The sequence below is a fragment of the Penicillium atrosanguineum genome (genome assembly GCF_028827265.1).
Source record: "Penicillium atrosanguineum strain IBT 20685 chromosome Unknown utg000005l_segment0_segment0, whole genome shotgun sequence".
Lineage (NCBI taxonomy): Eukaryota > Fungi > Ascomycota > Eurotiomycetes > Eurotiales > Aspergillaceae > Penicillium > Penicillium atrosanguineum.
In genome coordinates, this window is record NW_026623137.1 from 534,659 (window position 1) to 555,831 (window position 21,173).

At 51.3% G+C, this 21,173-nt stretch overlaps 7 protein-coding genes across 7 annotated transcripts; 2 read left to right on the top strand and 5 right to left on the bottom strand.

Annotated features, from left to right (window-relative positions):
• Positions 1 to 1,216: 1,216 nt before the first annotated feature.
• Positions 1,217 to 2,551, top strand: N7443_006442 (intradiol ring-cleavage dioxygenase; the record flags this gene model as incomplete). The annotated part of the gene is made up of 4 exons (XM_056886498.1): positions 1,217 to 1,466; positions 1,543 to 1,698; positions 1,750 to 1,892; positions 1,943 to 2,551. The coding sequence occupies 4 exons, from the start codon at positions 1,217 to 1,219 to the stop codon at positions 2,549 to 2,551; spliced, it is 1,158 nt and encodes a 385-aa protein (XP_056740147.1).
• Positions 2,552 to 3,547: 996 nt separating this feature from the next.
• On the bottom strand, positions 3,548 to 4,790 carry N7443_006443 (ceramidase; the record flags this gene model as incomplete). The annotated part of the gene is made up of 6 exons (XM_056886499.1): positions 3,548 to 3,731; positions 3,880 to 3,919; positions 3,981 to 4,265; positions 4,372 to 4,470; positions 4,536 to 4,596; positions 4,719 to 4,790. 6 exons carry the CDS (start codon positions 4,788 to 4,790, stop codon positions 3,548 to 3,550), a joined length of 741 nt encoding a protein of 246 aa, XP_056740148.1.
• Positions 4,791 to 6,491: 1,701 nt separating this feature from the next.
• On the bottom strand, positions 6,492 to 7,148 carry N7443_006444 (putative IgE-binding protein; the record flags this gene model as incomplete). Its single annotated transcript, XM_056886500.1, has 1 exon — positions 6,492 to 7,148. The coding sequence occupies one exon, from the start codon at positions 7,146 to 7,148 to the stop codon at positions 6,492 to 6,494; it is 657 nt and encodes a 218-aa protein (XP_056740149.1).
• Positions 7,149 to 8,498: 1,350 nt separating this feature from the next.
• Positions 8,499 to 11,811, bottom strand: N7443_006445 (beta-glucosidase; the record flags this gene model as incomplete). The annotated part of the gene is made up of 3 exons (XM_056886501.1): positions 8,499 to 10,903; positions 10,959 to 11,121; positions 11,215 to 11,811. 3 exons carry the CDS (start codon positions 11,809 to 11,811, stop codon positions 8,499 to 8,501), a joined length of 3,165 nt encoding a protein of 1,054 aa, XP_056740150.1.
• Positions 11,812 to 12,391: 580 nt separating this feature from the next.
• On the bottom strand, positions 12,392 to 15,812 carry N7443_006446 (putative mRNA-nucleus export ATPase (Elf1); the record flags this gene model as incomplete). The annotated part of the gene is made up of 2 exons (XM_056886502.1): positions 12,392 to 12,445; positions 12,501 to 15,812. 2 exons carry the CDS (start codon positions 15,810 to 15,812, stop codon positions 12,392 to 12,394), a joined length of 3,366 nt encoding a protein of 1,121 aa, XP_056740151.1.
• A 1,052-nt stretch (positions 15,813 to 16,864) lies between these two features.
• Positions 16,865 to 18,389, top strand: mcsA (putative citrate synthase Cit1; the record flags this gene model as incomplete). The annotated part of the gene is made up of 3 exons (XM_056886503.1): positions 16,865 to 16,912; positions 16,991 to 18,136; positions 18,186 to 18,389. 3 exons carry the CDS (start codon positions 16,865 to 16,867, stop codon positions 18,387 to 18,389), a joined length of 1,398 nt encoding a protein of 465 aa, XP_056740152.1.
• A 497-nt stretch (positions 18,390 to 18,886) lies between these two features.
• Positions 18,887 to 20,799, bottom strand: N7443_006448 (nucleobase cation symporter-1 family protein; the record flags this gene model as incomplete). Its single annotated transcript, XM_056886504.1, has 7 exons — positions 18,887 to 19,168; positions 19,219 to 19,508; positions 19,559 to 20,218; positions 20,268 to 20,273; positions 20,325 to 20,408; positions 20,456 to 20,614; positions 20,667 to 20,799. The coding sequence occupies 7 exons, from the start codon at positions 20,797 to 20,799 to the stop codon at positions 18,887 to 18,889; spliced, it is 1,614 nt and encodes a 537-aa protein (XP_056740153.1).
• Positions 20,800 to 21,173: the final 374 nt, after the last annotated feature.

Genomic DNA, 21,173 nt, shown 5'->3' on the forward strand with positions numbered 1-21,173 from the left:
AGAAAAACAAGTACGGATAGCGATCTAGGTATCCACGCTCGTACACGCGCCGACTTAGCCCTTCGAAACCTTAGCAACGGCAAATCCCCGGCTCAAGCACCGCCAAGCCCCACGAACATCATCATCTTGGCATCCGCGCCCCATTCCACCGCGCAGACGGTCTATTGTCGCCAAATACTCTCCGGCAATATCTCCGCTCTCTGAAATGGTCAACCATTGGTACTAACACTTGGTGCGACTTGGCGCTGTCGCAGTCGTTCCCAGGCTTGACATGGATTATGAAGATTAATGCGGAAGACCCCCGTCGCCAAGAACGAGTACGTACGCGCAGTACGTTGGACCCAGGACTCCGTCAGGGACCCGATGCCGTTCAAGGGTGTAGAATTTATGCATGAAGTCTGATCTGGAAGAGATCGACCAGAATAATATCTGCATACCGAAGACATGCCTCTGCGCCCACGGCGTGCACGATGCTTGGCTGCGAAGCGTCCGTGTCGAGTTTGGAGCGGATGAAATGCTAAATTTCCGTGTCGACATTATCATCACCACGGAAAAGGACGTCGAACTCTGTTGTTCCTAGCTACAGAGCTACAGATTCAACGAACCCAAGCTATCAGCTCGCGATACATCGACTCGTCATTCCCACAGCCCGACCCTGTGCCCTAGGGGTCTGGACCTGCACCCCTTAACTCACTAATTCTCGATGTCCGCGTGGCGCCTCGAAACATTAGTTTATAATGCCTTGGCAAAGCCATAACGCCCCATGATCGTCGCCGGATTCATCAGCGCCCCGTCAAGGCTGATTTGTGTGGTCGGTATTTACGTGCAAGACAAGTACCGGGTCCAATCAGCGGCTTGATGATGATGAATTAGCTGATTCACATCAGTGTTTCTGGATCAAGCTTGGAACCCGCTGTGGGTCCGGCATTGGGCTTCACGGGCGAGTGTACCTGGTTGATGTGCAATGTGACGGTTGTGATTTGGGGGTTGGGCCATTGGAGCCGGGGCATTTCGTCAGCTTTAGTGGCATTTCGCGTCTATGAGGCAACTTTGTTTCAATGAATTGAAACCTTGTCCAGATTGGGACTTAGGGGTGGTCTTCGAGTAGTATAAAGACGGCGAGTTAGCCGTGGGTCTCACTTGGATCATTATCGTTTCAATCATTGCAACCTACTCTTCTTTTATTTCGATCTACTCATTTTGTTATATAACAGCAATGGTTCACATTATTTCTGCTGTTGCTGTCGGCCTTCTTGGTCTGACCAGCGTTGTGTCCGCTCATCCCGGCCACGACCATGCCGCTGAAGCTGCCGAGCGTGCAGCCTTTGTCAAGAGCTCGTCCCTTCAGACTCGCAGCCTTGCCAATTGTGCCTCTCAGCTCAAGGCCCGCGGTCTCGAGAACAAGAACGTTGCTCGTCGTCAGGCTGCTGTGAAGCATCTTCGCCGTCGTCGTGGAATCAACACCCGTATGTACTATCTAGGCCCCTGAGTCTTCCATCGAAGGGACCGCACCGGAATCATGTATGGTCTAACATCAAGCAGATGCCCACTTCAACAAGGCTCGATCCCTGGATAGTGTCCTGAACACCGACCACCACTCCAACCTGACTCAGGTCGACATGTCCACCGACCCTAGCATCCTCTTTGGCTCCGAGGCTACCTGCATCCTGGGTCCTGATGTTACCCAGGGACCGTACTGTAAGTCCTCACAACAAACCCATTTTCCTCATCATATACTAATAAATACAGACGTCACCGGTGAACTGATCCGCGAGAACATCGTCGAGGGCCAGAAAGGTGTCCCTCTCTACATGGACATCCAAATGATCGACACCAACACCTGCAACCCCCTCCCCAATGTCTATATGGACATCTGGCACTGTAACGCCACCGTGAGTCTTTCTTCTCTCTTACACACATGAACATCACTAAAATCTTGTAGGGCGTCTACTCAGGCATCCAGGCCAACGGCAACGGCAACTCTGCCGACGCCGACAACCTCGACGCAACCTTCCTCCGCGGCATCCAGGCCTCCAACGCCGACGGCATCGTCCAATTCACCTCAATCTTCCCCGGCCACTACACCAGCCGTGCAACGCACATCCATGTCCTCACGCACGCCGCAAACGACACCTCCGTACAAGCAAACTCAACTCTCTCAGACCTATACACCGCGCACTCGTCCCACATCGGCCAACTCTTCTTCGACCAAGATCTTATCTCTGCCGTCGAGAAAACCTCTCCTTATTCCACCAACACTCAGGATCTGACTACGAATGCGAACGATAGTATCCTGTCCGAGGAGGCGGATACCATCGATCCATTCATGGAGTACGTCTACCTTGGCGAGGATGTGAGCGATGGTATTTTCGCTTGGATCAATGTTGGAATTGATTCGACTGAGGATAGTGATGTCACCCCTGCGGCGTATTACACTGAGGAGGGCGGTGTTGAGAATGAGAGCAGTGGTATGGGTGGTGGATCTGGTTCCCCGCCTGGTTCTTCTTCCTCGAGCACTTCTAGTGCTGCTGGAGTGAAGAGTACCGCTTAGATGAGACTAACAGATGATGGGATATTGGAGAGTTTTGAGAAGGTTTTGTTTCTGATAGTAAGATGTTTTATGTAAAAGACATCAGAGAATCATCATTCACCTATTAGGCTGAGCAAGCGATTCTTTTCCTTGATTCTATTACCTTGGTCGCGCATTCAAAGCGCGTTCTTCTAGAAACAAACGAAACCTTCATGTCTGAAGTTGAACTCGCCGAGCCAACATCTTTTGCAACAACTCGAATACGGTTTGATCTCTTCTATTTTGATCGAAAGTGAAGACCCAAGATCTCACTCTCCATGGAAAAAGCATGAAATATTCGCAATTATAACCCTATCTGCCTTTACTGTACCATTTGCGTCGTGCTCCATTTCCCCTTCGTTCACAACCCTCGTGGACGAATGCCGTATTGGAGCCAATGTCATCAGCGACAACAAGGCTGTATGGTGCTGTATTGGTTTTGTTTTTCGGCAGATTTGTCCATCCATGACTGGTTGATAGACAAACAAGTGTTCTGGCTCACTCTCATCAGTGCGTTCTTCTTTGGACTAGGACGCATGCTTGTCACTTCAGAGGCTGATGAGAGGAAGATGCTGCTTCGGAAGTCTGGTCTGAAGCTTTCCCTCCCTCTGTTGTTTTCAAAAACTTAGATGCACTTTCATATATTGTATAATATTTAGAACATTGATGATAATTTGCTGAATATTCGTTTCTTATGGATATTTTACTTCCTGGTGGCATGTGTATGTGTGTCTTAGAATAGCGAGTTAAATCAATAGCAAGCAGAAAATTTACTACTGGCTCTACGAAAAAGGCCCAAATTGGGATAAAAGTCTGGTCATGAAGGGCAACTGAAGTGAAGAAAAGTCACATAGTTAACAGCTAAGGCTCACTCCACACCAGCGCCGGCTAGATAGGCTCGTGCCGTGAGTATGGGCCTTCTTAACTGGCAGCAGCACTAGCATCCGTATTCCAGAAAGAAGGTCGCTTTAGAGAGAATTATTCTCTTTTCTTATCGACATTCGCAGGAAGTGTATTGAGCCTTCCAGCAAAGATAGATCGAGAAGCCCACGGAGCTGGCCAGGCGAGATACATATCGACATGGGGTCCGTCTTCACCCGACGCAAGATGATCGATAACCGCAATAAATATATATGCTCCAATACCAGTGAAAATATGCCACCTGTAATCATAACGAGTCAGCTTCAATTTGACGGAATTTTTCAATGCGCAACACTCTGGATAGAACATACCAGCCATGAAGTTCTAAGAAAAAAGCCCATGGAAGCCCTATAGAATGACGTGTACTTCTCAGAGACAAGCATGCCCACCCATCAAATATCCATACAGCATATCCCATGTGGAAGATGACTAAAAATACAATTAGCTTCATTGAATGAATTAAGATGATGCCGCTTATGATGCCTCTTACCTGCACCGAATCTCACAACCCCCCAAATCTCCCTCCGTGCAGCCGATCCTTCGACCGTTCTGACATTTATAAGCTGTATAGTCCGAATTCCAATGACAGCAATAGAAAGGACAAAGCTGAGAGAATGCACAATAAGCTCATCTGCTATCACATGGTATACAACAAGAGCCATGAGGCTAGTGCCGAGGACCACTGCCATGATGATTGAGGTCTTCAGGCTGGAGTTGACGGTCAAGACTCGGTGAAGGACGGGTGTTGTTGTGAATAGCATTGAGAGGTCATCCACTGAGGCCCGGATGTTAGTAACTCCACCAAAAGTGTGGTGAAGGCATATAATTACTCATTTGGGTATGGTATTTCAAGCTCATATGGAATGCTGCTGAGCATATACCCACTGTCATGAGACCCCAGTAAGGGATGGTTCGGAAAGCATTGGCCTTTGGGTTCTGCTGCATGTATAATTTGCGGATTCCATATATTGCGTAGATGACTAGTGAATATGTTAGAATATCTGCAGTTGCGAGCAGAAACGTGTTGCTTGGGTTGGGTGGATACCGTAGACGAGATTGGTCAAGGTGTTGATGAATTCGGCGATGTATCGAGTGACGCCATAGTCCTAGTAATCATAGTGTTAGCTACATCACGACAATTGCCTTGATGGTTTTAATGTAGTACTTCTTCGCAGAAACTGCCAAGATATTAGCTATCAATGATCGTCCAATACTTGGCGGGTGGTACTCGCTTGGATTGACAAGTCGGCTGACCCCAAAAGCCGCCAGAATAGTTATGCACGACCGGTCTAATTCCCATTCTGTATCCTCTATGTATTCCAAGCTCAATGGTGAATGGTGATAATAAACATAGACATAAGCGGGAGAAGACGTTGAGGTTGGAGATTAGGCTTCAACAATGTCGAATTCGCACTAGCAAGGATCAGTAAGCTGACTGGACGCCTTAAGATCGTAATCCAGCTACCAATCTTGAACTGTGGCTCGGATCCTAAAATCAAAGTTTCGGGGTTGAAATTGCCGATAGCTTGAGCTCGAGATCATCTAAATTACAATTAACTCAATTGGCCATTGTTTCACGCTATTACTTGTGTCTAAATGCTTTGGCCTCAATGCGGCCCCGTCCTCATAGAAAACGACCCCTAAGCTCGGATTCCCTACGGAAAACATAACATGGATCCATTCCAGGGTCTCCCGACCGAGATCCTCCTTCATATACTGCACTATATCTTAGGCTTCGTGGAACTCATCCGAGTCTCCGCATATGCACACGCAGTCTTAAGCCGAGTCAAAATCTATTAGTTTGGAGATGATCCAAATCGCCGCCCAGATCCACCGCCTAGCTTGCGCTTGTCTAGCTCATCTCTAAGAGAGTTTCTGTGCAGCACAGTGCTGTCTTGCCATCCGAATGGCAAAATGATGGAGCAGGGCCGTTTTCGTGGATTGAAGAGTTTCGCGTCCACAGGGCGTTATGGCGACTCCAGATATTCTCTGACCTGCATGCCGCTGCGGTCAAACAGAATGATAACTTAGAAAATTCCGATGGAGAGTTTTTGAAAATTTGGAAGTGGTCACCCATTCAAGTTCAAAATATCGGATGGAATGTTGAAACCGTCCCTGGGCAATCGAACAAAATACAATGCGTCGCATACGCCTTGCAAGAACTAGGCGCGCACTGTACATACCAAGGCGAAAGACCTTGCCCACGCTCAGGAATATCACCATTCACCTTTCCTGTTCCCTTGTTTTACATCTCTCGATATCCCAGAATTAGAGGGGCATCCAAAAATATTTAGTTAATTAGCTACATGTTATGGTGGATCTTTACATCTATCACCTCGTATGTTATTTGCATTAGGATTTGTTATATTATTCACTATAGGTTGGTGTTCCCCGCGAGTTCCTATCCCCACAACACGCAAGGCAAAAATCGAAGACTCCACATGGGGGAGGTCAACCAGTCAAAGTAGAGGTTCGCGACCATTTACAAGCTACGTCTCATGGCAGCTTAGTCTTGCTTTCAGGCCTGGCTTGGTATCGACAGGGCTCGATGATATATGGCCGTTCAATGAGTTAGGGATGTTCGTTTGGGACGTTTGTATTCTAGGGGATTGATGGACACACCTACAGGGTATATGCATACTGGGCTACATGATTCGGATTTGGATGTTGTGAAAATTGGCCGTGATGAGCTAATGAGGTGGTGTACGATAATTGGGAGGTCGTTGGGAGGGAATCTTCGTAGAATTGAAAACCTCGGGGGCTACGACGGCTTAAAGTTGGTTTAGAATGAGTTCAGTCATGATTGATTGGAATTTCATAAAAGGGCTTCGTAAAGAGTGACTGTGCATAAAATATAAACAATGTAAATAGACCAATATTGACAAATCAAGCCCAATAACAAAATTATTCAAACCGGACCAATAGTACTCGATCCCCAGTACCGAGTCACAAAATCACCATCTATATAACATTGCATTCTCAAAATCTAGGTATGAAGACCTTAGATGTACTCCCAGGCGAGTTGGTCAGAGGTGACGTTCAGGCCCATGGCAAGAGCATCGAAGCCAAGGCAGTCAGAGACCTGACCGGAGGGAACAGTAGCATTCTGCAGAGCAGCGTACACCTGCCACTGGGAGGGCTGAGCAGAGCGACGGCCAGCGGTCAGAGGGGTGGCAGTAGCCGAGGGAGTAGCGGAAGAGGACGAAGGAGCTTGAGGAACAGGGCAGGCCATGAAGCCAGAGGCGCCCTGACCAGAGTAGGTCCAGGTGCCGAAAGAAGAGCCGGGGGTGTACTTGAAGGGTCCGGTGGAAGAGCCAGCGGGGATATATCCCGAGTGGGGGACAGTGAAGCTCAAAGCACCGGAGCCATCGACGTAGATCTGCTGGCCGCCGGGAACGATGACGTCCAGGGCGTTACCACCGTAGATGATGGCATCGTCCTGCTTTCCGCAGCTAGCCCCGACGGAGGAGGGGCAGTAGGTCTGCGACTTGCCACCGAGCCAGAAGTGGCCGCCGGAGGCAGTCAAGGGCAGGAAGTGGATGTCGGAGCCGGAGTGGGCGGCGGTGACACCGAAGGGGGCGTTGGAGGACTTAGTAGTGCGCGAGCCGGGGAGGGCGGCGGCGAGGGAAGCGAAAGACAGAACGGCGGAGACCTTCATTGTGAGAGAGTGTGCTTGTAGCGAGAGTGTCGGAGAAGTCTATTATAGTGTACAGTCGTGACAGATGGAATGTAGGAAGGAGAGGGAGCTTTATATCCCATCAGTACTTCGCTGGTACCAACTTGATGGCCCCATGTGCTAGGGGAGAGACATTCTATGTGGCTCCATATCTGAGATCGACAGCATAGACTGCAACGCTACCACCGATGCCAGACTGATATCATTCTTGCCGTGTTGAGGTCAATGTGGAGCCACCCTGTATGTAAAAGCAATTCGGAAATGTAATTAGGCATAGCACTGCTCGCTTCGGGCCAATAGAGTCGGATTCGTTGCCTATTTGGAAGCTATTCCATGACCGTGAAGAACCGTAGCTCCCGATTGGGGAAAGTGGTGGTAAACGGTGAGACATGCAGAGGCTAAGTGTAAGTGATCGACACGCCTCTTCCAGGGATCCCGGAGCCAATTCGGGGTTGTTCTTCTCATCGCTTTTCGCGACCGAGACCGAGAAGTGGACAAGTCACAGATACATTAATCTCAGCCGTGGCGAGCGGAATTAATATTGCAATTTCGAGACTGCCACTATGTATTTTTGCCGCTCGCGATCTGAGCGAAGACCCTGACGGGTGAAGTGTTTCATCGAAACCAGAGTGACGCAGAGAGTAGTAGGGATCGCCGGACCACCGGGTGCGCGGTGGAGCTGCGAGGGACCAGGAACGAAAAACCCAGTGTGCTATCTTTGGTGTGGCTCAACACAACTAACGGCGAGTCAATAGCCATGGATAACTCGACGGATCCACCGTGTCTCGGATCGCTTAGCATCACTCTCTGAAGGTGATGTGTGATGATCCGGAGGCTGTGCACTCGACGGAAATCCCCGTATGTCGAGCTCGTAATCTCCATAGAATATAATCATCCTGTGTTTCAAGGAAAACAGATTGACCCTTCCCAAGGTCTGTGGAAATCGGAAGGTGGAGCCACCGAACCGTCTAGAAGCAGAATAAATCTGTGACAGGGAAACGAGGTGATCGGCGCCAGTACCAGTTGCCTCTGCAAGTTGCACCGCCACACCCCATGCGAAGGCAACAATCCATGTCTTAGCTGTCTTAGCTTCCAAGATTTCAGAAGGCGGAGTAGCTAATGAAGAAAGTCGGTTATGGCGTCAGATAGTTGGAGCTTGAATGTTTATTTCTGAATTTATCCGTTAAAGGGCACCCTGGAAGCCGAATTAGGCCACATCAATAGTTGAGAAGATCGTGATCAATTATCCATACACTCAAACGCTGCAAGACCCAACGCCGAAAGCTCTATAAATAAACTACATCGGATAAGAGAAGTCGGTAATAGCGACACTCAGTATTCAGCCACCAACGGCAAGTCCCGCGAGCTTTTACCAGCCCAGATCCGGAACTTGCCTTCAGTAGGCAGAACCCAGTTTTGGGCACGCACGCTCCAATAACTCAAATCCTTGCGCGACAATGTCATGTTGACCGTCTTGGTCTCACCAGGACTGAGTTCAATCTTGGAAAAGTTCCGGAGAACGCGCTCGGGGAAATCGATTGCCTCACGATCCCAGCCGAGACCGCGGTGTTCGGCGACTTCGTCTGGGAAGGAGACGTAAATCTGCACCACTTCCTTTCCTGTGCGTGTGCCGGTGTTGGTCACCTGCATGGAGAGTTCCAGCATGGCTTCGTAGAGGAATGGATTACCACCGGGACCGCCGCCTGCTGCCGATGGCGTTCGCTTTGTCTTGTAGCCTTCTGGGTAGGGGTATGAGCCCGGCTTGGTCCCGGCGTGGCTAAGAAGGTAGGGGTAGATATATTTTCCGAGGAGTTTGAAGCCCGCGGGGACCAACGAGTCGCTGGGATTTCCAGGAGCTTCATCGTAGTGGGGAGGGTCGGCTGCATCCTTTGGGCGGGATTTGGGGAGGCGGGACTTCTCCTGAACTGGGTGGATCTTGAGCGAGGAAAATTCGAAAGTCGTGTAAGAAAGACCGAAGCCGAACTCGTATCGCGGCGTGATGTTGTGACGGTCAAAATACCGGTAGTCGATATACAACCCCTGTTGGAAGGTGACTTGGGGAACGGGATCACCAGTCTCGTATAGCACCTGCGCGCCCGGGCCGTAGTCCTCCAGGGAGTGACCAATCGTGTATGGCAAGCGACCACTGGCATCAACGTCGCCGAATAGTACGTCGGCTAGGGCGTTTCCGCTTTCTTGTCCAGGAAGATTGGCGTAGACAACGGCATGCACACCGGGGAAGTCGATCCAGGGGCCGAGGACAACGGGGCCAATCGAGTGCACCACGACGACCGTCTTACCATGGCCACCTCCACAGCGACGGGCCACGCGCTCAATCAGTGCAACGCCATTCCTCTGCAGGAATAAATCGTTGCGGTCTCCATTGACGCCGTCATTCTTGATGAAACCTTCCCCTCCGTCGGAGTTGGCAAAGACCACGCAGAGATCCTGTTCCTCCACGTCCTGTTCGGCAACAGCGTTTGTCAAGTAACCCCGAATGTCCACTGTCTCTGAGTTCCATGCAGTTTGCAAAGCGTCCCAGGGGGTAACCAGGTATGGGAAGTCGACCGCCCCACTGCCCCAGCCCTCAGCTAGAGTACCCTGATTGCAACCGCGGTCGGGACAGACGTTGGGGCCCTGTCCAGGACCGGCATCTTCTCCATAGACACCGACGCGGTATCTTCTCTCAGATTTGGACACATTGCGATCGAACGGAAGCGTGTTATCGATGTTCTTCAAGAGCACAGTACCCTCTGCAGCCACCTTACGGGCCACAATGGAATGGGCCCGAGCTCCCGTCCCCTGTACGTCAACAAAGTGGTTGACAACCTCCTTGCTAAGATCGTCAGGGCTGCCGGGGTGCAAACTGCCGATCTTTTCCGTGGTCCACGAAGAGAAGTTCGGGCCTCCGTCACTCTCCGGCGGAGGCCGGTGCCAGTTGTCCTGGCGGAAATGGAACCAAGCCGCAACAATACGGGTGACCATATCGTTGATCCGATTCATAGGGACAGACGTGTTCAATGCTGCGCGGGTCAAATGGGGACCCCAGAGCGAATCACCATCTGCCCATTTGAGACCATCACCGGGCATACTCATGTCGAGACCACTGAGAGCGCTCTGCACACCTGATCGTTGAGCCAACCAATCCGACTGCACGAATCCCTGGAAGCCAAGCTCATCTTTGAGAATTCCATTCAAGAGTTTGCTGTTCTCGCACGCATGGCTGTTGTTGACCTGCTGGTATGCGCACATCACACTCGCGACGTCAGCTCGGATACTCTCGGCGAACGGCCAAATGAACACCTCATGCAAAGTACGGTCGTCAATATTCGATGACAGTGCCGTTGGGATACCCCACTCGTACGGCTGGCGGAAGTGTTCCTGTTCGTTCATAACGAAATGCTTTGCTGTTGCCATCACCCCGTTGCGCTGAATACCACGAATGGTCTCAGCAGCAGCAACCGCTTGTAGAACGGGATCGGATCCAAAGGACTCCCAATTGCGACCACCAGCAGGGTTCATGCCCAGTGCGCCCATTGAAGGGCCAAGAATAACGTTCACTCCTTTATTACGGGCTTCCAGTCCCATAGCCAATCCGCGCTCAAGCATGAGCTCGCGATTCCAGGTCGCTCCAGTAGTGATGCCCGCAGGGAATGCGGTGATATTTTGGGCGTACCGTAGACCCAAGGGGCCATCTTGAAGACAGAGCGATGGGAATCCAGTAATTGCAGCAGGACCTTAAAAGAAAAGCATCAGCAACCCGGCTAACCAAGAGAAGACGAGAGCTCATACCGGTATTTCCAACGCAAAGACCCATCTGCCAACCAGTTCCAGTCGTAACGTTGACCTTCTCGATCAGCGTCATCCGCTCAACCATATCATGAGCTTTATCGTAGCTCTCTTTCCACGCAGCACCGGTACCTCCCAACGGGGTAGGATACCAAGGTACAGATTCCTGAAATTGTCATTGTCAGCACAGCTCACCTAAAGAAACCTCCGAACCAGCGTCACATATTGAGAGTCAGTCAGAATTGAAAGGAAGGCCTACATAGTCCTTTCTGGGTCTCTCAGACCTCAGCCAGTATAGACCCTGCATAGCAAGCCACATAACCGCAATAGCAGCCAGTCCCAAAGGAATAGCATGCCACCATTTCGTCAACGGGATCAAACCTCTCAATCCCGACCTCAACACCACGCCCCCCTCATCTCTAGAACCCCGCGAGCCCTTAACAAGCGGAACCCCATAATCATCATCGTCATCACTGAGCACCAGATTCGAGTGTCCATCCTCTAGATCCGTATCAAACGACTCCCCGAGCATACTCTTCCGCTCGCGCTCCAGAACCTGCTCAATGCGTAGCCCCACATCCTGGTCATTCTCAGGAACATCTTCCATCGGCAGATTCGTTCGACTCGAAGACGCAGCCTCGTATTGTTTGTCTTTCGACACAGGTAGCAGCTTCACATTGTCCTCGTCTTCGGAGCCGCTGGAGAAGTCCTCGACGCGAGCCCCCTTTCCATGACGAAGGTCCTCGAAGCTATCTTCTGAGACGAGGAGAGATTCGTCATCGGATATATCGTTGTTCACAGACGAGTAGCCCTGTCGACGCGTTGAGGCTCCGGTGCCTCCGCTTGGTCTGGTCATTGCGTTTTGCTTGGCGTGTGGATGGGGTTCGATTATCGGCGCAGGGCGTGCATGCTGGTGTGGACTAAGACATTAGAGGACCCTATCGGCGTGACGGGCGGTTTGCCAGGTATGGCACTGGAACTCGTGATGGAGTGGAATGGGGATTGGAAAGTTCGAGGTAAGAGCTCAGGGAGGGTCAGGTGACGTCCCACTCGATGTCAAAGTCCCTGGCGATCGCATCGTGTGGGGCGACGCATATTTTCTCCAAAGTGCTTATCGGTCATTTCTACCGACGCTGCCTGTAATGGGGAGATAGAGGGGAAGGTTTGTTCAACCTTCTACTAGGAGCTGATAGACAAGATGGAATCGTATTATGAACAAGACTTTTTATCAATAGACCACCGGAATCTAACCAGCGACGGCCTTCCAAAGATGCGTATCTACTAAACAGGGAGGGGGAAACAAAGTGGAAAAAGAAAAAGCAACCAAACGCCGTCTATCTAGGTCCCATGCAAGCCACAAATGACAAGGTTCTCATGCAACAAAAATATCATCAAAAAGACCATTACACATCAGTGCTCCAGGTATTTGGAAGCAATTACGTCTCATCGTCGGTGTCAACGGGCTTAGGAGTTCCCTTGGGAGAGTTAAGCTATGAAGAGGTTAGCAAATGTTCGGATGAGAGTCAGTTGTAGATATGTACTCACCCATTCGATGTGACGGAGACGGCGACGAGTCTCACGCTCCTTCTGCTGAGCACGAGTCATCTTCTTCTTCTTCTTAGCGCGGAAGTTCAGCTCGCCCTGCTCATCGCCAGAGTTGACGGCGGAAGGAGCGGCGGAAGGAGCAGCGCTGGTGTTGCCCGAAGCGGGAGTAGCTGCGCCGGATGGCGAGTTGGTAGCGCTGTCCTCGAAGCGGTCGATGGAGATGGCGTTGTTGGTGCGGCTAACGACGCGGCCATCGGCAATGTGCAGCTGCTCAGGGCAGAGGGCACCAACGAATTCCTCGTTGTGAGAAATCATGACAACACCACCCTTGAAGTCACGGATGGCAACAGCCAGACCACCGAGGGAGTCGCGGTCCAAGAAGTTGGTCGGCTCGTCGAGAACCAGCAAGTGGGGGTTGTTCCACATGGCACCGGCCAGCACGACCTTGACCTTCTGACCACCGGACAGACCGGAAATCTCGTTGTGGTTGGCGATCTCGGGGTCGAGACCAATGTCCTCGAAGTGCTTGGAGATGATCTTGGGCTCCAAGACACGGTAACCAAGACCTTCACGCGAAGCCTCGTGATCATCGAACTCTTGGACCATCTTGGAGAAGCCCAGCTCGATCAGGGTCTCGCGAGAGATCATGCTGTTGTACCTGGGGAGCCAGCCAACCCACTTGACCTCATACTGGAAAGATTTCTTCCACTTTTGACGACCAATCAACGCCTCAATTTTGCGCTCTCCACGGCCATCCTTCAGATCGATGGGCTTATCCAGCTGCGCCTTGTCGGCGTCGGTCAGGATACGGGTCTGCTTGAGGAAGACTTCGCGGTCATCACCGTTGGCGTAACGCCACTGCAGGTACTGGCTAGGAGTCTTCTCCAAATGCATCTCAACGTGCTCCAAGGCGTGCTGCTTGATGTAACCCATACGCAAGTTAGGATGCTTCTCGACCTTGCCGCCCTGGGGGATGGTCTCGCCAGTCAACATCTTGATGAAGGTGGACTTTCCAGCACCGTTTCCACCGATGATAGCAACACGGGAGGAAAGAGAGAGGGAAAGGGAGGCATCCTGGAGGGATGGCTTGGGGGCACCAGGGTAAGTGTAGGTGCAGTTGGTCATACGAAGAATAGCACGAGTGTTGGACTTGATACCCGACAGGATACCGGGAGCAGGGAATTTGAACTGCACATTGGATGCAGAAAGAGTGTAGTAGCTCTTGCCCTCGGGCTTGACCTTGACGAAATCGGCAAGGTTGCCGGGGTAGCAGACAAGCTTCTTCTGCTCGTAGTGGTAGATGTCGGTGCAGACTTCGTCGAGGAAGCCGGAGTCGTGAGAAACAATCAAACTGGTGATATCGGTGTGTCTCTTCAGATACTCCTGGAGCCACTTTACGTTGGCAACATCCAAGTGGTTAGTAGGTTCGTCAAGCAGGAGAACATCGGCCTTCATGAGCATGGCACGGGCCAAAGCGAGCTTCATCTTCCAACCACCAGACAGGGAGCCGACGGGCTGGGACTGGCGACCCTCTGGGCCATCGGTGAAACCGAACTCAAGAAGAACCTCCTTAATATGCTCCTCGCCCTGGAGGGCGATCTGAGGGTCCTTGGAGACGTAGGCCAGAATGGTAAGATCGGCATCCTCACCCTGGTTATGCTCCACGAAGCAAGTGCGGACCTCCTCAGGAGGAGGGAAGCCCTCGAGCTTGTCGTTGGCAATACTGCGCATAAGAGTGGACTTTCCAGCACCGTTGCGACCGCAAAGACCGTAGCGGTGACCCTTAACCAGACGCAGGTTGGTGTGGTTCAGGAGGAGCATACCACCGTAGGCGAGAGAGAAATTGGCGTTCACAATGACAATCTCGTTGGGGTTGGTCTGAACAGGCTTGCCGAAGATACGCTCATCCTCGGCAACATAGTGGGCCTGGACAGCAGAGACAAGAGCATCAACCTGATCATCCGCAAGCAGGCCACGGAGGTACGGGCCAAGGGAGGAAGGGATGCGATCGAGCATGCGGCAGTTGACATCCTCGCGGATCATACCAGCAATGAAGTTCTTGGCCAGATCGAGGAACTTGACATCGCCGAAGCCAGTGAGGCCACCGTGCTCCTGGATCTTTGGGTTGAGAACAGCCAAGACGTCGTCGACAGTGGTCTTCGAGAGGCCGCCCATGGCAACTTCCTTGTCGGCCATAGCCTTCTCCATAACATCGAGGGCGCGGGTGGCCAACTCACGAACCTCAGGAAGAGAGGCACGATCCATGACACCCTTCACACCAGGTTGTAGCTTGGGAAGGAAGGTACGGGCCTCAGCTGGGTCGTGGACCAGCTTGGTCAGGTTCTCCACGACGACAACGGTCTGGCGGAGGGTTTCCTGGGGGGTAGTGCGAGTGTTGAGAGAACGCTCAAGCAGAGGGGTCAGGAGAGCGAGCACGGGGGAGGTGACAATAGCGACAAAGGTGGTCTGCGAGAGAGCGTGGATCGCCTTCTGAAGCGACTGGGCCGAGGGCTTCTCGATGGACTCAATCAAGAGCGGGATGCGAGTACGAACGTCGTCGTTGTCAAGAAGGGTGGTCAGGGCGTTCATGGCCTTGACGGACTGCTTGGTGACTTCACTCTTCATATCATGCATGCCGGTCTCGACAATGGGGATCAAAGTCTTCAAGGTCTTTCCCATAGCATCGCGCAGAACATCCTTTTCGCGCTCTTCCTCCATGGTACCGTTGCCCATCTGGGCCTTCAAAGCCATCTTTTCAAGGAGGGCATATCCGCCAACGAAACCCTGCCACTTGCCAGTACCCTTGCTGAGATAGGACTCGAGGGACGGCAGAAGACCGTTCACCATAGCCTCGGGGCTCAGGCAACCGAACAGAGCGTCGATAGCGTATTGGGCAGCATCGCGAACAACGGCGCCCTTGTCGGCAAGAGATTCCAAGACGACGTTCAGAATACCGCCGTCATTCAAGAGGAAGACGACTTCACTGAGAGGGTATTCGCGAGGGAAGCGCTCGAACAGAGCGCCGATGATCAACATGGCACTCTCGCGGCGAGCTCCGTTCTTCTTATCGGTGGCGGCCTTCTTGACATCGGCCAGAACATTGTAGTTCAGGAGACCAGCGCAGCCGGCGCCCTGAATCAGCAGGTTGGCCAAGGCATAGGAGTTGTCGAGTGACACCTGAGAGGACTCGGCGCTGAAAATAGAGTTGAAGAGGGAAGAAATCTCTTCGGTGGTGGGGGGAACACCGGAGGGGCCCTTCGCAACAACAATAGGCATGGTAGCGGAATCAGATGGTGATTCGATGTGCGGCATTATCCGATGCGAGACTCGAAAGGTCTAGCAGATGCAATAAACCGAAGGGTATGTATGAACAGGTCGTGAAAATGGGGGGGCCTCAAACAATGGGAGGCGGGGGGAAGAACTCCCGGACCAGCAGGACAAAGAGGGGAGAGGCACCAAGTGAAGGTCGTAAGGGAACGATCTCAAATGAGAGTAGAAGGTGCAAGAGCAGTGACAGAAGCAGACTGCTATAACCCGCCTAGTCTGTACAAAGGTATGGAGGGGGAAGAAGGGAATCGCAGATCAGGCTTATCCACGCAATTTTTTTTTTTGTTTGGGAGGCGACGGCTTACATGGCCCAATCAGGAGCGGTGGCTTTGGCATGGGCTCCAGCTAACCCCTTTTGGGCTAGCCTTATCAGTTGATGCCTCAGGTGTATATTACTGCCTGATCAATATGGTGGCAGTGCGTCTTCGGATTTGGAATCACGGGCTAGCACGTGTTCCCCAACGGTACAGGTACAACCTAACCTCGTTCCCATGGCTAACCAGAAAAGTATCGCCAATACTTTGAAAGCCACCGCTATACTCTCCGGACCGATGCTTATCCTTCCATCCGAAAGCGGTGTTGTTTCATATACCCTCGGCGTCCTCGGCTCCAATGAGTAGCCGGCGGGTCTCACTTTATAGATTTATATGTTGCTTGTTCACACAGTACTCAGTGTGAACTCGGGACACGTAGATAAAAGAAACAAACATAGAATGCAATCTACCGCTATGAAAAGAACCCTACATGTTCTGTTGAGAAAGGCCGATTTCGCTGTCCGCATGCAGCCGCCCCGGGCCTCGGTAGAAGAGCATTGGAAGCCCCGCGCCCAACCGACGCGGTCAGATGTTGGTCTCGTCGATCACAAGTACCTTTGTCCCCCTTCGTTCGGCTTCTTTTTCTAACACTGCTCACCCTCTTCCTCACGAAAATCTATATAGCGAGCGTTTGGCATCGTTACGACTGTTTTCTGCTCCTCTTTGCCCCCGCAATTGACCTCCCGCCCCCACACTTCTACCCCGGACCCGTACACACTCACAATGGCCCTGAGCTTCAGAACCACCCGCCATGCCACCAGACTGGCCCAGGTAAGCACAAAACGAGACCAACTGGCTGAAAGCTGGCACATGTAAAAGAAGAACAATTCAATTAATGAAGATTCCTAGGCCTCGCGTCCACTCTTTTCGGCCCGCCACTATGCGACCGCCGAGCCGGACCTGAAGACTGCCCTGAAAGAGGTTATCCCCGCCAAGCGCGAGCTTCTTCAGAAGGTCAAGGCCCAAAGTGATGAGACCATTGGCGAGACCAAGGTCGGGAGCGTCATTGGAGGCATGCGTGGCCTCAAGGCCATGCTGTGGGAGGGATCGGTGCTGGACGCCGACGAGGGTATCCGGTTCCACGGAAAGACGATCAAGGATTGCCAAAGGGAGCTTCCTAAGGGCACCACTGGAACCGAAATGCTCCCCGAAGCTATGTTCTGGCTTCTCCTGACCGGCCAGGTCCCCTCCACCTCCCAGGTGCGGGCTTTCTCCAAGGAGCTCGCCGAGAAGTCCTACCTGCCCCAGCACATCCTGGACTTGATCAAGTCTTTCCCCAAGAATATGCATCCTATGACCCAGCTTTCTATTGCGGTCGCTGCTCTGAACACCGAGTCCAAGTTTGCCCAGGCCTATGAGAAGGGCCTGAACAAGGCCGAATACTGGGAGCCTACTTTCGATGACTGCATTTCCCTGCTCGCCAAGATTCCCCGTGTTGCCGCGCTAGTCTTCCGTCCTAACGAGATTGACGCTGTTGGCAGCCAAACCCTGGATGTTGCCCAGGATTGGTCCTATAACTTTGCTGAGCTGCTCGGCAAGGGCGGCGAGAAGAACAGCGACTTCCACGATCTCCTTCGCCTGTACCTGGCTCTCCACGGAGACCACGAAGGTGGGAACGTCTCCGCCCACGCCACCCACCTGGTCGGCAGTGCTCTGAGTGACCCCTTCCTCAGCTACAGTGCCGGTCTTCTCGGTCTGGCCGGCCCCTTGCACGGCCTGGCCGCCCAGGAAGTTCTCCGCTGGATCATGCAGATGCAGGAAACGATCGGCACCAAGTTTACTGACGAGGACGTCCGTACCTATCTGTGGGATACCCTTAAGTCTGGCCGAGTCGTTCCTGGCTACGGTCACGGTGTTCTGCGCAAGCCCGACCCTCGCTTCGAGGCCCTGATGGACTTCGCCGCGACCCGCCCTGATGTTCTTGCCAACCCTGTCTTCCAGCTGGTCAAGAAGAACTCTGAGATTGCCCCCGGCGTTTTGACCGAGCACGGAAAGGTATGTTGCCCTCATTCGAATGCTATTGATCAACACTAACAACCTCCAGACCAAGAACCCCCACCCCAACGTCGACGCTGCCTCCGGTGTTCTCTTCTATCACTATGGCTTCCAGCAGCCCCTGTACTACACCGTTGCCTTTGGTGTCAGCCGTGCCCTTGGACCCCTAGTCCAGCTCATCTGGGACCGTGCTCTGGGTATGCCCATTGAGCGCCCCAAGAGCATCAACCTGCTCGGTCTCCTTAAGAAATAAGCTGCACGTTGAGCGTGAGCGCTGTGGTTATGAACATATCATGGCTGGTTTGATATAGGCCGAGCGATGAAAATGATGCAAGCGAACTTTGATTTCCTCTTTTGTTTCCTAGACTGTTTTATCTGGCTGGTGTAGGCGTTCTTGCGAAGGGAGCTGTCCCTGACAAGAAATCGTGAATAGACTCATTATTTTAAAAGCCTCATCATTATTCAAGTAGTGCCCAGTCAATATCAGGAAGCTGTGAGCATAATGTGGTTGAAATGTAAGGCTGGAAGACGATTAATTCGCTATTATAGCTAGACTAAGAAGACACCACTCCGACACAACATTTGGAGGACTAAAAGGGTAGAGAGAATGTAACTTATCAATTCGCTTCCGTTATGTCTTTGTTTAGGCCATATAGCCTTACTCTAGTCAAATAATCAAATAAGATGATACCTAAAATATCGTATAGTTCATAAAGGTAGTAGCTCAACAACAGTATTATAGCAACAGTATTAGAGTTTGGGTGCCTCCAAGACGGTCTCTACTTCTTCACCACGATCCCAGCGCTCCTGGTACTCGCGCATTAATACCTTGGCAGGAGGGGAATTCTCCACGAAGTCCTTAATCGCAGCCACGGGGAAGACATAATGAAGCCCACAATAAACAGAGGCACTGATAACTAGACCTGACAAGAAGCAGATGTAGTACAGGTGTGTTAGACCGATAGGAACAGTGACACCGGAACTAACATAAGCAACGAAGCCAGGTAAAGATGGCACAGTGCCGCAAACCCACTAGAGCACATTAGCAAGGGTGAGAGTTAAAAAGGTTGAATAGAACGTACTGCAACAATAGCGCGCCAGTTCAATCCATACGTATACCAGTAGATACTGGAGCTGTCTCCGATGAAAAGATCGTCCACTTTGATTTTGCAGCGGTTGATGACGAAGTACGATGAGATCATAAGACCGGTCATAGGACCCAAGAACACGGAATAACTGCTCAGAACAGCAAGGAATGTTGTCGCCGTATTGACTAGCTTCCATGGATTACATGCGACCGAGATAGCAGCTGTAATGTAAGCACCGCGACGAATGTTGATGTATCGTGGGAAAGTGGCTGCCAAGTCAAAGCCTGGTAGGCAAGTCAGCAGGAGAACGAGAAGAAAAAAGGGTGATACATACCTCCAGCCAAAGCATTTCCGGGCACATTAACCCCTATTTGCGAAATAACCAAGGCAGCACCCCCAAAGAAAGCCGCCGCTCTAGATCTTGATCCACCATGCTCAATAATCGCACTAAAAAGTGTCGGTAGGTTCCACTTTGCCTCACCATATCGTTCCTGCGTAGCAGCCGTGACCAAAATCCCAATAATACAACACACAATTGCATAGAAAGGGAAACTTATTACTTGCCCCCAAATGGCATCTCTTGGTTTGCGTGCAAATCGCGCATAGTCATTCTGATTCAAGATACCAGCGGCAATAGATCCGATGGTACTGATTATTCCGAATGCGATGTTCCAACCGGATGAATTACTGCTGGCGTTGGAGATAGTTGATCCAAAGCCTTCAGGCCCCATTGTCGCCAGGGACCAGACCAGAAGAACAATTTCAAAGACTATGATTATTGCGGAGGATCCATAGAACAGGTAGTTCAGTTTGAAAGGTCGGATATAGATTACTGGTAGTGAGATGATCATGAAGATGATATATGAGACGAATGTCGCAGTTGTTGTGCCTGTTGAGGCGGAGAGAGTGTTTGGGATTCGCTCTTCGAGGTTTGGCCAGATTGCTTGGAGACAGACGTAAACACTTTCACCGCCAATCCAGGCTTGGAAACCGTCTTTAGTAGGTTAGTGTTGTAGTTGAATTGAGCGAGAGAATGGGCTTACACCAAACTGTGAAGCGTGTTAGTACAGGTGTAGCGTTAGCGGGACACACTGGCTTACCAATTGAGAGTAAAATACGATTCCAGATCACGAACTGACTTCCATACATTCCCCACACATATCTGTTCACGACCGGGAAGCCCACTGTAATGGTCAGGAGGAAGTTCTGTATATCTCGCAATTCGACGTACAGTAGTAATATGCACCCGGTAACGAGTTCAGCACAACCAAGATAGTAGCAATAATTTGTCCAACCACGATAGCTATTATGGCTTGCCACCATGTCAGTCCCAAAGCAATGAGAGAACTGCCAGTCATATAGGACGATATATTTGAATTGACAAGAATCCCTAAAGCGGCCATGTCAGTTCGAGCATATTTCTGATCCAAATAAGCACATACAGAAATTGTGGAAAGTCCAGAATCCCCAGGTGCGACGACCCTCCTCGATAGGTTTGATATCATTGTTGATCCACCGATCTGGTTCAGGGCCACCTTCACTTTCGATCTCGAGTTTCTTTAAGAATGCCTTCATAGCAGCAGGAATAGACTCTCGCTGTAATCCTAGGGAGAAATTAATAGGATATGACACAGGACTACGTGGACAAATGTGTCAGTAGTAACATCCTAGTTGGGACGCTAGTACCGAACTTTCCCTGGCACTTATCTACTCCGCACTTATTTCTAAGGTTAGCCGATCAAACAATCAACTGATCGGCTACCAAGAAAAAAGTTCATGATAAGACTTCTCCAGATAACGACATATTACTCCCCATCGCTAGCTATGACCAAGGAAATCCTATTGACGGCACCCGCGGGCACCGTCGCATTGACCCCAGACCTGTCCAACTAATAGCTTAGAGTTGTTCCCTAGATTGGGAAAAGGCAAACAAGATGGTACCGTTGTGG